This window comes from Columba livia, chromosome Z (genome assembly GCF_036013475.1).
Source record: "Columba livia isolate bColLiv1 breed racing homer chromosome Z, bColLiv1.pat.W.v2, whole genome shotgun sequence".
In the NCBI taxonomy this organism is placed as follows: domain Eukaryota; kingdom Metazoa; phylum Chordata; class Aves; order Columbiformes; family Columbidae; genus Columba; species Columba livia.
The window spans coordinates 44,768,878-44,783,216 of record NC_088642.1 but is presented as its reverse complement, the minus strand read 5'-3'; the positions used below and the strand labels follow the sequence as shown (position 1 = coordinate 44,783,216).

General features: G+C 45.4%; 1 protein-coding gene across 6 annotated transcripts in view; it reads left to right on the top strand.

Moving 5' to 3' along the window:
- Positions 1–14,339, top strand: part of ABCA1 (ATP binding cassette subfamily A member 1) — a 122,902-nt gene that overhangs the window by 79,673 nt on the left and 28,890 nt on the right. For all 6 annotated transcript variants that reach the window (XM_065045662.1, XM_065045661.1, XM_065045660.1 and 3 more), the window contains 5 exons: positions 2,294–2,380; positions 6,918–7,158; positions 7,730–7,869; positions 8,569–8,685; positions 13,815–14,003. In XM_065045662.1, the coding sequence (XP_064901734.1) occupies positions 2,294–2,380; positions 6,918–7,158; positions 7,730–7,869; positions 8,569–8,685; positions 13,815–14,003 (774 nt within the window). The remainder of the gene's footprint in view (positions 1–2,293; positions 2,381–6,917; positions 7,159–7,729; positions 7,870–8,568; positions 8,686–13,814; positions 14,004–14,339) is intronic.

Sequence of the window (14,339 nt, the reverse complement as noted above, 5' to 3'; positions counted from 1 at the left end):
ACTTAAGACTGTCATACTGGGTCAGACCAAAGTTCTGTTCAGCTCAGTGTCCCGAGTGCTAGGACAAACACATGGTAACATTTCCTCAGTGTAGTGTTCTATTCTTCGGTAGCTTGCAACTCAGCCTTTCTCAGCTGCTGCTGGGATCTTGGAGTTTAATAGCACTTGCTAAGCCTTTTTTCTTTAATGAATTATTTTAAGCCTTTCTCAAACCCATGTGAACTTCCAGTACCTTCAGCACTGCTTAGTATCTACTGAATTTGTCTGTTTTGACAAAGTTGTGTGTGCAGTAGCTCTTTTGGTTTGTTTTAAGCTGATCTTTTCACTGGAAGCCCTCTATTCCTGTATGATGGGGTGCAGTATGCAGTCATCCTGTGTTCCCATTCTCCTTCCTTCTTTTCATTCTACAGACCTCTGTCATAGCCTCTGTTTGTCGTTATAGGTCACATTGGCAGAACTATAGTCTATTGTTCTTCCTTCAGAAGCCATTCTTGTCTTGAATCCTACTTCTGGCCTTTTTCTGTACTTGTGTTCCTTCAGAGGTGAAAGACCCACATAATACTTGAGAATGGGGATTACACTGTGAATTTATATTGATGTTGGTCTGTCTTATCACTGTAATAAGATCTCCCTTTCTGAGTAGCAGTTGGTAGCTCAGAGCCACCAAAGGGTATCTTAAGGTAGAACTGTCTTTTCCGTACGTGCTTTGCACTGAATTTTGGCTGGCCCTTCCTAACAGTGTGTCAGCATGAGGACCTTTGACTAATCATTTGTAATTGGCTTTTGACTCTTCACTGTTCTGAATGAATTAGCATAATCAGAAGACTGTTCCTCATCCACCCTGTCGATGAATCACTTCTGAGTACAGTGAACAATGCAAATCTGTTTAGACTTCGAAGTATATGGAGCTGAACAAGCACATGTACTGTTATGCATGAACCACGGACTTTCTACCCCATCTTGTTGCTAAAGTTGTAGTGCAGATGTGTACCTTTGATATGTTGACTGCATTTCTTTAAATATGTCTTGAAGGTCTTTGTGGGGATATTGAATGGCATTATTTTTAGCCCTAATGAAATGTTTTGATTTATCTGAACCTTAAGGACTGTGTCTATTAGAAATCTATAGAGGTTAGAGAGATTCACCCTGAATTTGCAACTGGTTTTGGGGCAGGCACTGCTTGTGTGCTCAGAAAAACATAGTCTTAAATGCCTCAGCAGATCAGTTGAACAGTGCCCATTTACACCAGCTGGCAATGACCAGGTCTTATCACCCTCTAGCAAATCAACTAGAACAAGTGAAAGCCTCCAGACTTTGCTTCTAGAAATTACCCTGGGAATGATGTGAAAACAAAAAGCCTCAGCCCAGAAAATATGTTCCAAAATCAAGGGCCTTGGCTGTTCCCCTGTGTGTCACAATGCTGTAACTTTAGCATGCTTTCAAATGCTGCAACATGTAGCTGCTAATGTGAAATCTTAGGAAATTATTTTAATCTTCATTCCCTTGAAAGAGGGGTTGTGTCCCAATGTTTCCCATGCAAGATAATCCAGGTATATCAACAGAAGGGAAAAAGAACGCCACAAACCAAAACCCAGGCCCACCAGTTACCTGTAGACCAACTGGAAACAAAGAATTGTCTTTGGTGTGACTCTGTGCTAGAGCAAAGAGTTTCCTGAAAGTTGTGCCTTCCAGTTCTGGAAACCTGTCAGTCTTTCTGTTTTGGTGATAGTGAATGTCAGCTTTTTCATGGAACCTGGTTGTTTTAAAATGTGACTAGGTTTAGATAAAAAAAAGCATAATGGGATGTACACTACAGCAGGAGTTCTCTGTATCTGAGCTGGTATCTGCAGAGTCCCACTAAAAGCTTGGGTCTACCAACTGGTCTTTTCCTCCCTTGTAGACTTTACATCCCCTTCTTGGCACTGGCTTGCAGGATTTCAGGTCTGTCCACATGCTGTCCTGTAGGCTGAGCTTGTTTTGTGACCTGGAATGCAAGCCATCCTTTGTACTGTAAGTGATGTGCATGTATTTAGCATTTCATTGGGATGGTTTTTGTTATGGCATTTGTATAACTAACCTGTGAGGAAGGAAAGGGATGTCCCTGTTGCATTGTAGGGCACTGACCCCCAGGATATTTTAAGGTTGCATAGAAAGCCAGCTTTGTCTTCCCCATCAAGCACTTTACTGTGTAAACAGTCCTCACTCTGCTTTTTTAACAAGAATATTTACAAGAGTTATATTTTTTTGTTTGTGCCTTTCGGTGACTTGAAGTTTCCTTTTCTCTCTCTTGTAGAGACAACTTTCTTTCAATTCCTCCTTGTGGGATCTGTCAGAAACCGTGGAAGTTTTGAGAGAGAGCCTTGGGAAGCTTGTTAAAGAGGTAAGGAGCACCTTTGTGTCAGGAGAACACATCGCTGTGGTTGCTGTCTTAGCCTGCAATGGAGTACAAGAAGCGTGAGTCTCTGTGGTGCAATTCAAAGTCAAATCCCTGGCTTGTTTTCAGACTTGCCCCCATCCTACAGCTGTTCTCCCTGTGTCAGTAGAGGCAGCACACACTTTGCAACCCCATGACACTTGCAGTTACAAACACTGTAGGAGTTTATCATAAGTTTGAAGTTTTTGGCTGAAGTTTGAGTCCTCATGGGAGGAGCAGGAGTTAAGACGTTTTCTGTGTATTTTACCCTCTCAGAAGTAGCACAACTGCTGGGCTTGTCATCTGCTGCCTAGCAGTGCCTTGCAAACAATGTGAAGGTTTGCCTCCTAGTCTTTTCACTCAGTTGCCGACTATGTCAGGATTGCTACTTGGTTGTATCTGTGGGTCTCTGGGTGCAGTGAGGGTATGGCATGTGGAAGAGGTGTTGTGGCTGTTCTAATCTAAGTTAGTTGCTATAGGCTACCATTTCCTCTTTGTCTAACTAGCTTTTTGGGGCAGAGGTAGTTTTGTGGTCCTTGTGGGGCACTTAGTGCAGTGGCATCAGAGTAATGGATAGGAAAGGCTCTGGCAAAACATAAATGGTGATTTACAGAGGCAAAGTGACATAGAGACTGCAAGTATTTGTTTTTGCAGGTGAAATGATAGATTAAGAAAAAATCTCCGTGTGAGTCAAAAGTTCAAAACTGTTTTGTTTTGGGTGTTTTTTTTTGAGCCAGAAACTTATCTCACTTGCTTTTTGGCTGGCTCTGACTTTAAAGTGCTGGTACTAGGCAAAAATGTTCTCTCCCTGAAGCAGAAATTGCAGCCCAGCTGTCTAAACTAAACAATGCTGCTGCCTCCTCTCGCCTTCGCTGGTCTTCTGTCTCTGCATCGGAGTGGGAGCTCAGTGCTGTGAACGACAGTAACCTCTGCGGGCAGCAGCAGCCTGGGTCACTCCAGGTTAGCGTGTGCTCCACTCCCACGAGGGGCGGCTGCTGGGAGCTTGCACCATACTAGCCAACAATTCCTGGCACACATCCCTCCCCGAGTCCCACAGCCTGCTGCCAGGTCCCATTTACAGTGAAATTAAGGTGATTCCAGGATCAGCTTCAGTTAAGACCGTGGCAGAGCTCTTGCTTCTAGCAGGGACACTGCCATTCGGAGTTTGATTACAGCTGTTTCCTGTTACGTCACTTAAGCTTGCCTTTTTTTTTGTGTCTGGGATAAAAATAATTGAAACCATGTGATACTCAGTTTGCTGATGTGGCTGAAAATGTCCCAGGGTAATGTGCCTTTTGCTTGGCAGCTGTTTTGGGTAGGACTACCTTTTATTCTGCCCTATTGCTGTGCAAACAAAGGCAGCTTTTTCCTCTGCATACAGCATGAGCTGCTCCAGATGGCTTGACCGAAAGTTACTTCTTATTGTCTGGCAGGCTGATTTCTGTGTGAAAAGGAGGGACTTGCTCCCTTGTTTTGAAGGGCAGCAGCTTGAGGGGGTAGAGAGAACTATTGTTTGTGCCATGTCTAGGAGCCTTTCTAGTAAGGAATTTTAATTAGAGAATGGCCTGAACAAAATATTTGTCTCGGAGTATGGGGATTGATTTGATCTGTGTCCCTGGGCTCTTTAAATCAACCTGGGATGGCAGATTACTAACACCAAGTGCAAGGGCAACTGTTAAGAAACACTTACAGAGCCAAGTCTGATGTCTGGGAGAAGAAATAGCTCAGTAACCCTTCACACATGAAATACTTGCTTCTGGTATTGTGAACAGAGCAGCTCTGTATGTCAGTGTAAGTTGCTGTTGCCAAGGAGGAAACAAAGCTAACTCAAACTGTTTTAAAACCATGTGTTTAAAAAAAAAAAAAAAAAAAAAAGTATTTGCTAATGCAGTCTCTCTGCAGGATGGTTAACTACTCATACGTTCATGGGAATTCACTGCACTTCCTATTTGTGTACCTCTGCTAGTGTTAGTATATAATAATTTAGCTAAAGCAGTTGACATTTTGCTGAGAAAAAAAAAATCAGTTATTTTAACTAAGGTACCAGAAACTCCCCAAGGGGTTCCTTTGAATTGGACACTCAAACTGTTACAGCAAAAATGCAGCCGTGGCCTTTTAGGTGAAGAATCGTAAAATCCAAAAATCCACATCAGCATGTGTAACCAACAAAAGCTGTTGTGTGGCATTTCTTTTCATTCATGTCCCATGATGCCAGTGTCTGGTCAGTCACCCTGGACCTCTGGAGACAGATGGAATGGCACCAGGGTGCAGACAAAGACAGCAGTGAGGAAATGAAAGTGAACTTGAAGCTGTCACTCTGGACACATGTACTGAATCTCCAGGCTTTAGTTGTTCTCACAGCTGTTTTCCATCATATCAGTGTGTCATGTGTTTTCAGGCAGCTAAAAATAGAGGCTCCTTGTGTATGTGACACATAGGAGCTGTTGTCTAACATCAAGAATTTTTGTCCAGATGTTGGCACCTCTAAAGTGTACACAGTGCTACCAATGAACACAAAGGGTCAGGTTTGCCTCCCAGGGTGAGGCCATAGACTCTGGGTGTGCTTTTCTTGGTTGAATTTGGATTGAGTTGTTCCAGCACACCATCACTTTGTGTGTTTTTGCTGGCTGACTTTGCCAGCTGTCCTAGACTTTGATGATCTGAGTTGTATTTAAACAAAGGTGACAAAACCAATACACAGTGGGCCAGACTGGCAGATGGTCTTTGACTGGCTGTTATTGTCTCTGAAAACAGGGCAGTTAGGCCACAGCATCTAAAGTTGCCTCTGAGATGCAACTGACGAGCAATTACAAATAGGTGTCTAAGCAGCTCTGCCTGCCCTTATTAGTACATGTTGCTGTTCTGGGCATCACAACAAGAACAACCAAGTTAATGTCAACTGGTATTTCAGTAGCGGTTAATCAATGAGATGAAATGCTAGAAAAGATTTTTAAAAGGGATGGAGAACCATCTATAAGATAGATGTTACTATGACACAGTATAAAACTGGATTGTCTCCCTTTTCAATATGGAATACAGATCTAGGCCTTTCCTCTCTGAAAGGGGGTAGCAGAACTGGAAAAAGTTTAGAGAAGGGCAGTTAGGATATTTAAAAGTGGAATTACTTTCACACAAGGAATATGGGGGTAGGATGGGACTTGTCAGCTTGGAAAAGAGATAAGTTGGTGATATGACAGAGGTCTATAGAGCCGAGTGGCCCAGGAAAAAAGAGATCAAAATTGAATGTTTGTTGTGTCTTCCAGTGCAAAAAACACAGCACCAAATGCAGCTAACCATAGCAAAGTTAAGAAAAAGGGAAGAGGAGGTTCTTTCCAGTGATGTGTCAGATGGTTAAGACTTGTGGATGTTCAAAACTCCAGTTTACCATGGAAGAAATTCATTGAGGATTAGGAAGTAGAAGTTACTTGAGTTGAAAATACATGGAAGCTGGAAAGTTACTTGGAAGTATCCTGCATTCTTGCCCTTCACTTACTTTTTCCTAACATCCACTTATTGTCCCAGTCACAGAGGTTACTGAGATAAACAGACTTAGTCTGTATGGGCATATCTCTGCTGATGTTCCTGTATCTCCAGACAGGGAGTCTGAGAGCAATGCACAAGTGTAGCATGAAACCAGTGCTCGTGGAAGAGCATTGCTTTTTCTGTTACAGTGAGCTTGGTCATGCCTCTGAGTACTTGCAGTATTGTAGTGTCTCAGGCTGAAAACCAGTGTTTTTGTTCACGATGTTCAGGTAGATATTCATGCCAGACAAATGAGTCTGCAGGTACCAATCATCCCAGGCAGTTGTGTGTAATCACCTCAAGCCTCATGTCAGGGTCTGGAAAGAAGGCTCTTTGCTGTGGCTGGCTGCATGTACAGCACATGCTGTGATCAGGTTCCATGCTGTAGCTGGGCTTGTTTTCAAGAGTTTTCTGGGAATGCTGTTTACAATGGTCAGGGAGGTGATGGGGCAGGGACAAGCAGTACCAGTCTAGGAGGTCAAACTGGCTGCATGGTGTAAACCAATGAGGGCTTGTTGACCTTGGTGGTATTGTGCCAGGTGAGCCTGCCTGGGGCCTGCAGCTCATCCAGACTGTGTCCCATGAGCTGCACTCACTTTGAATTGTTCCTTACTCCCTCTTCTGACTCAATTCACCCCACCCAGCATGAAGGGGCTCCACTAGAATTTGGGCAGTGTGCAACCAGGAGAAGCGGCTTCCACGTGAGAGAGCAGGAACCACCCACAGCACTGGAGGAGAAAACTTAAGAGTAAAGTGCTTGATGAGGGCACATTCCTTGTGCATGCACAGAAGAGATTTCCCACTCTATTACACTGTGGCAGGGGGAAATGTGCTTTCCCTGGTCTTTACTGTTGATGTTGTATTCAATGGGATTCTCTTCTCTTTAAAAACAGATGTGTGATTTGAAGGAGAGTGGCAAGATCTTCTCCTTTTGCTAATCCTGTTCCTATCCCTGCTAACACTCTCCCACCTCCTCCTCCAGTTGCTGAGCATGAAGAGCTGGAGCGACATGAGGCAAGAGGTGATGTTCCTGACCAACGTGAATGCCTCAAATTCCTCTACACAGATCTACCAGGCTGTGTCACGCATTGTGTGCGGCCATCCTGAAGGTGGAGGGCTCAAAATTAAATCCCTTAACTGGTATGAGGATAACAATTACAAAGCACTGTTTGGAGGCAACAGCACAGAAGATGATGTAACTAACTTCTATGATAACTCCACAAGTAAGTGTAACTCTAGTATGGCCTTAGGTTCCATGGTTGTCATTGCTAGTGTTTCCCAAACTGTCGTGGTTGAAGGCAGATGGTCCTGAGGGACTGCATACTTTCTGCTCTTTCAAAAAGGCATGCACGTACTGCCTCCTGCATATCCAGTGAGGATATCAACATGCAAAGGATTCCCAAGGGCCTTTTCTAGAGTCTGCAGAAGGCTGTGCAGTGGATCTTCATTGGGAGAGAGGGAGAACAGTCATGTGCAGCCTTTGAAAATCTGGCCTCTTCTGGACAAATTTTGCTCTTGCCATGCAGTGGGGTTGTGGGAGTGATGCAGAACTAGCAGTGTGACTCTCAATGCTGGAGGCTACCTGGGTATTATATGTTTGGGCAGATCACAGAGACTTGGGCTAAAAGGGATTTCTTGTGGATCTTTGCAGTAGAGGAGGGGTTTTGTTTTCTGATAAATGCTCTCCTTTCAGCTGTGACTGTCCTTAAAGCCCATGTAAGTGGGCATATGCCTTTGCCTTCTGCAGTTGTTACCATGCTGTTCAGCTCCTTGCCCTTGTCCTTTCCTCCTCAGCACCCTACTGCAATGAACTGATGAAGAACCTGGAATCCAGCCCACTTTCCAGGATTATCTGGAGGGCCTTGAAACCCTTGCTGATTGGGAAGATCTTGTACACTCCAGACACACCGGCCATAAGGAAGGTCATGACTGAGGTAACTCTAGCTGTGTCCTCTGATATTTAGAATGATCTATGTCTTCTGGCTGTGCAGCTTAGTTGCTCTGTGTTAAGTTGGACCCAAACAGAAGCCTAGAAAGGATTGCCTGCAAAGCAGAGCCTCCCTGGTCTCTTGCATCCCATGCACTTGCTGTTGAAGACTCAAGGGAAGAAGGCCAGGCTGAACAATTTTTCTAGACTTGGCTGGAAGCTTTCCTGGTGGTGCCTTTTGATTATCCATAGGCTTTGCATTTCTGATGTGGGATATGGGAGTGGGGAAGACATTGATCAACCTTGAGGTGTCCTTCCTCTACTCCATTGCAGGCTGGTCAGCAGATCCTTAATCATTTCCTATTGTGGTCTACCTAGTGTGATCTGTAATTCCCCAGACTCCCTCAGCAAGACTCTTCTAGCATGTGGGGAGTGGCTGCCTCTGTGTGCCCTTCATCTCCAGGGCAAAGTCATTCTCCACCAAGCCTTGAAAAGCAGTGCTCAGCCACAGGCATCCACACACCCTGTTTTTGTTTTCCTTCCAAGTGCACTTTATTTTCCCTACTCTGGTCCTTACAGAAGCTGAGCTGCTGTTTGCATATAAGCAACACTCAGTACTTTACTTGACAGGTCAATGCACCCACTCAGCCTGCAGTGGATCTCTGCCAGCTTTTGGAAATAACCTTCCTCTCCGCTTCACCAACAGGTGAACAGGACATTCCAGGAGCTGGGTGTGTTTCGTGACCTCGGGGGGATGTGGGAGGAGATAAGCCCGAAGATTTGGACGTTGATGGAGAGTAGTCAGGAAATGGAGCTCATTCGGGTCAGTATGCTGTCCTTGCCAGAATCACCACTGTCATCTTCTGCAATAAGTGATGAAAGGTTTATTTTAGATGATCTGTCAGTACTGAGCTGGGCAGATAAATACTATGGATGGGACACCTTCCTGAAACATGTGATTGTACCAGTCTTACATTATGCTTGATACTCCATCCTTCTTGTAACAACATGTTGCAAACGGGAGCAGTGCATGTTTAACACATGTTACTAGTCTGCCTCTGAAAGGAAATGGGCTATTTTCTCCAGTGTTGAACTAATGTGGTATGAGTAGCTGGCTTGTGGTATTTTTGTAAACTGAGGACCTGTGAGGTTGGTGACATGTTCAGCTCCTTGTGCTGTGCACTTCTCCACAACAGTACTCTCAAGATAGCAGCAAAGCAGGTGGACCTGCTGAAAAGCTGCACTGCAGAGAGGAACCTGGGAGTTCTGGTCGACAACAGGTTGACCATGAGTCAACAATGTGTTTTTTTTGGCCAAGAAGGCCGATGGTATCCTGGGGTGCATTAGGAAAAGTGTGACCAGCTGGTCAAGGGAGGTTATCTTCCCCCTCTACTCTGTCCTGGTAGGGCCACATCTAGAGTACTGCTTCTAGTTCTGGGCTCCTCAGTTTAAGAAGGACAAGGAATTACTGGAGGGAGTCCAGTGGAGAGCTACAGAGATGATTAGGGGCCAAGAGCATCTTTGTTATGAGGAGAGACTGAGAACTGGCTCTCTTCAACCTGGAGAAGAGAAGGCTGGGAGGGGATCTTACAAATACTTATAAATATCTGGAGGCTGGATATCAAGAGGATGGGACCAGACTCTTCCCAGTGATGCCCAACAATAGGATGAGGGGAAACAGGCACAGACTAAAGCACAGGAGGTTCCATCTAAACACAAGGAAAAACTTCTTTACTTTGAGGGTGCCAGAGCACTGAAACAGGCTGTCCAGAGAGGTTGTGGAGTCTCCTTCTCTGGAGCTATTCCAATCGTGCCTGGATGCATTTCTGTGTGATCTACTCTAGGTGAACCAGTATCTAGTGGAGTGCCTCAGGGGTCAGTACTGAGACCAATATTATTAAATATATTCATTAACGATTTGGATGAGGGAATAGAGTGTACTATCAGCAAGTTTGCTGATGACACCAAGCTGGGAGGAGTGGCTGACACACCAGAAGGCTGTGCTGCCATCCAGTGAGACCTGGACAGGCTGGAGAGTTGGGCGGGGAATAACCTAATGAAATTTAACAAGGGCAAGTGTAGAGTCCTGCATCTGGGCAGGAACAACCCCAGGCTCCAGTATAGGTTGGGAAATTATATATTAGAGAGCAGTGTAGGGGAAAGGGACCTGGGGGGCCCTGGTGGACAACAGGATGACCATGAGCCAGCACTGTGCCCTTGTGGCCAGGAAGGCCAATGGCATCCTGGGGTGTATTAGAAGGGGAGTGGTTAGTAGATCGAGAGAGGTCCTCCTTCCCCTCTACTCCGTCCTGGTGAAACCCCATCTGGAATATTGTGTCCAGTTCTGGGCCCCTCAGTTCCAGAAGGACAGGGAACTGCTGGAGAGGGTCCAGCGTAGGGCAACAAAGATGATTAAGGGAGTGGAGCACCTCCCTTATGAAGAAAGGCTGAGGGAGCTGGGTCTCTTCAGTTTGGAGAAGAGGAGACTGAGGGGTGACCTTATGAATGTTTTTAAATATATAAAGGGTGAGTGCCACGAGGATGGAGCCAGGCTCTTCTCGGTGGCAAACAATGATAGGACAAGGGGTAATGGGATCAAGCTGGAACACAAGAGGTTCCACTTAAATTTGAGAAAAAAACTTCTTCTCAGTGAGGGTGACAGAGCACCGGAACAGGCTGCCCAGGGAGGCTGTGGAGTCTCCTTCTCTGGAGACATTCAAAACCTGCCTGGACATGTTCCTGTGCGACCTCACCTAGGCGTTCCTGCTCCAACAGGGGGATTGGACTAGATGATCTTTTGAGGTCCCTTCCAATCCCAAACATACTGTGATACTGTGAACCTGCTTTAGTAGGTGGGTTGGACTAGATGATCTCCAGAGTTCCCTTCCAACCCTAACCAGTTCTTACCGAGTACAGCATCCTAGGAAAAGTATGCAGGTTAAAACTCAGAAAAGTACAGCCACCTAGAAGAACTTAGCTGAAAGAAAAATCACTAAAAGAGAACCAGTCTTGTTGTTTAACAAAACCAGGACACCAGTGATTGTGGGATTCTTATGCCTAGATGAAATCCTGGAAGGTGCCAGGTGGCTTCACGCCCCACTGAGTGCAGTAGGACTTGAATGGTTATCATGCTAGAGCTGAACTTAGATGCCTGGCAGCGGTATAGCACAAATGTTGTGAAAATTTGATTTGGAGTTGCATGGTATACTTAATTTAGAAATACCTGGGTGTTCATGGGAAAAGAGCAAACATCACCCTGTGGCTGATCACTTTATAACATGCTGTGCATACTAGACCGTGAAGGAGGGGCTGGGAGTCTTGTGCGGTGACTAGGAACGACGCACACCGGGACACAGACGAAGATGCGTGCACAGAGATCTTGTTCAGGAAGCAACACAGAGCCAGGCAGAGCAGCGAGCTGAGCCATGCTGAGACCCTCTTTATTAGCCATTGACAGTTCATAGGATTTACAGATACGAGCCTGGACTAAGATGTTGCATAAGTCATTTTTCCAATAATTGTTGTTAAAAACACACCACACTCACATTATGTTTGTTTCAGTTACATTCCCGCTCATTCACAGACCAGGCCCAAGGACATTCACACATCATACATATAGGGGTGGTTTTCCAACCTGAGATATCATTCTCGCTGGCCTGGGCTATCAATTCTTACACTCATAAAAAACATACTTCTGTATAATCTGTCCAAGGCCCTTTAGCTGGAACTGCACATCCTGCTGTTCCCACAGTCTTGCTCAGATTTGACATGCTTTCTACTAGGGTCTTGGATCCCTGGGGCATTGTGCTTGGTGTTAGACCTGGATGACTGTGGCGTTATCTGCTTAAGTAGTACATTTCACTGTTGCTTCCTTCAGGTGCATCTCTGAGGGGTAGATCTTTGCACTCCATGCTGATATCTTCAGAAGCACAGTGATACAAAACTAGGATAACGCAATAGAAACAGTTGTAGAGTAGCTCTCCCTGCTTTTTCTGCAAGGCAGCTGGTTGGGTGTCATAGTGCAGCTGTTACACAGAGATCTCTTCGGGTCTTTTAAGCCTTTAAGTTCTTTCCTTGTTTAGCCCAATGTGATGCTGTGCTGACTAGTTTCTGACCTGCACTGTTGTACTTCCCCATCAACATGACATACTAGAGGGTCAGAGACATAATTTTCATTGTTCCTGTGCCTCTGTTAGCTTTATGAATGTTAATTCTGTAGATGTTCGAATCAGGGAGATGAGAATCAGGGCCAGCAACTGAAAATGGAGCTGTTTGCTGCAGAGAGTGCAGACAGGAAGTCAGGGTTTTAGATATGGGTTTGCAGTCATGTCATTTGAAAAGTGAATGTTGCTGCATTTTTATTTTTCTTTTAAATGACCAGGGGCTTTTCTGGTTTTGTATTTTGTGCTTCTTGTTAACACTGCTGGCTCTGGTAGTTAATTCTTGATCATCCCAGCAGTCTGATCTCCTGTATTGATGCAGTAGCAGGGGTTCATTTGTTGTCACCTGCTGCAGTTCACACAAGCAAATACCTCAATGTCAATGGCTGGGCAGCTCACAGGCAGTATTCCATTCAATTTAGAGGTGCAGTGTAGATCACTTGTATGTGAATAGGCTGAAATTTAGTTAGTTGCCTGTTTGTGGCTGACTTTATGGGGGAGTTCAGTCCTTTGCTGTTAGCTGCTGAGGCTGCCATGCTGCTAGGTGACTGGTCATCACCTCCCAGCTTCCTGGGTTGTGCAATCTATTTGGCTTGTTGCTTCTCACTGAAGGAGAGGCGAATGCCTTGCTTGGCCCTTTTGATGGTAATGTGGCTGCTAACTTCAGGCAGGGAAACATGTGTCCTTGGAGTTAAGTAGCGTTAATGTTGCCACAAAACATGGTAAGACTGTGAGCCCCTTCCCTGGAGGTGTGGTCCTCTTTCTGGTGGGGACGGTTGATGGAGCCAACCTTGGGAAACCACATGTGAAGAGGGAACCATGCAGCCAATGCCTCTTTGTTTGGATTTCCCTTTTGCGTGTTTTACTTTGCCAGCTTGGCCTGTTCTGTTTTCCTAGTTTGCAATGCTGTTTTTGTAACTGTGTGACCTTCTAGTTTGCTGGTAACAGGAGAGCATGGGGAAGCTCCTCACCTCTCTGCTTCATTCTTTGTTCTGGCAGGAAATCCATTTCCTGTTTTTATTGGTTAGGATTTTTACAGTTTTCTCTCTTGTGCAGCCTTTTTGTTTATTTTTTTTTTCTCTCCCCTGCTTAAGTTTGACTGTGTCCTTTGCGATTAATGCTCTCTTTCTGTTTGCCCATACATTGTGTGCCCAGAGGACTGGTTTCTGCTTCAATGCCAGGTGCTTCTACCTAGACTGCACTTGTGTGGGGTGTTGTGCACACATGTAGTGGGGCAATAGCCCACCCTCAGAAGGCTAGCAGTTAAACTAGGTGAATAAAGCACTGTTTCAGATAGAAGAACAGGGAGGTATGGCATTGTGGCTATACAGGGCTGCTTGAGTTGGCCCTGATGGCACGACAGCAAAATATGTAAGAATAGCTACTCAGGCTCTAATGCTGGTATTTCTGTTACACGCTGTGACAGTTCAGCCTCCAGCCAGGCCGCAGCCCCTCTACATTCCATGTGCAAAATCTATGATTGCATGTGCAGAGCTGTGTGTGGATCTCTGCTGCCCTCTCCTTGGGAGAGGGATGACAGGACATGGAGGCAGCCAGCCAAACTGCAAAGCACATCTGATGGTGTAGCTCTGCAGAGAAGAGGCCCATCCTTTGCAATGGGGACAGAAGAGCCAGGACCCCACTATGATTATCTCCTCAGTATGGCAGATGGCCACTCCCTGCACCTTTTAAAAAGGCATTTTCCCCACTAGTACTAGTTTTCATTATGAGAGAGGAGATCTAACATTAATTCTCAACAACTATTTCTCATTTGAAAACAAAATAACTGCAGACGCTGCTGAAAAGCAAAGCTCTCTGGGATCTGCACTTGCCAGCTTCCAACTGGACAGTGGAGGACATTGCCCGTTTCCTGTCAAACAATCCTGAGGACTTTGAGACAGCAGATGGCTCAGTGTATACCTGGGTGGATGCCTTCAATGAGACAGACCGGGCTATCCAGACCATCTCCCGCTTCATGGAGGTGAGATCCTGCTAGTGTGGGCAAGGAGTTGGGGGAGGCCAGCAGCTTCGTCTTCACTCGTGCAATGGGGTGTTCCTCGAAAGGGAAGATAGGAGTTCCTCAGTCTGTTTTCTGTAAACAACCATGTGCTAGTAGGGCAGAGTGCACAGCATGTTAGAAAATACCATTTATGACTAAATATTGGTGTAGGAACTTAACTGTAGGCCTTGTTCTTGAAGCACTTGCTTTGGCCATTGCGTATAGTTTCCCAGACTGCTGCTGCTGGGCAACTGAGAGCTGCTGCTTGCTTCAGCAGTGTAACAGCTTGTATTTCAGTCTGGATTTTTAGCTGGGGAC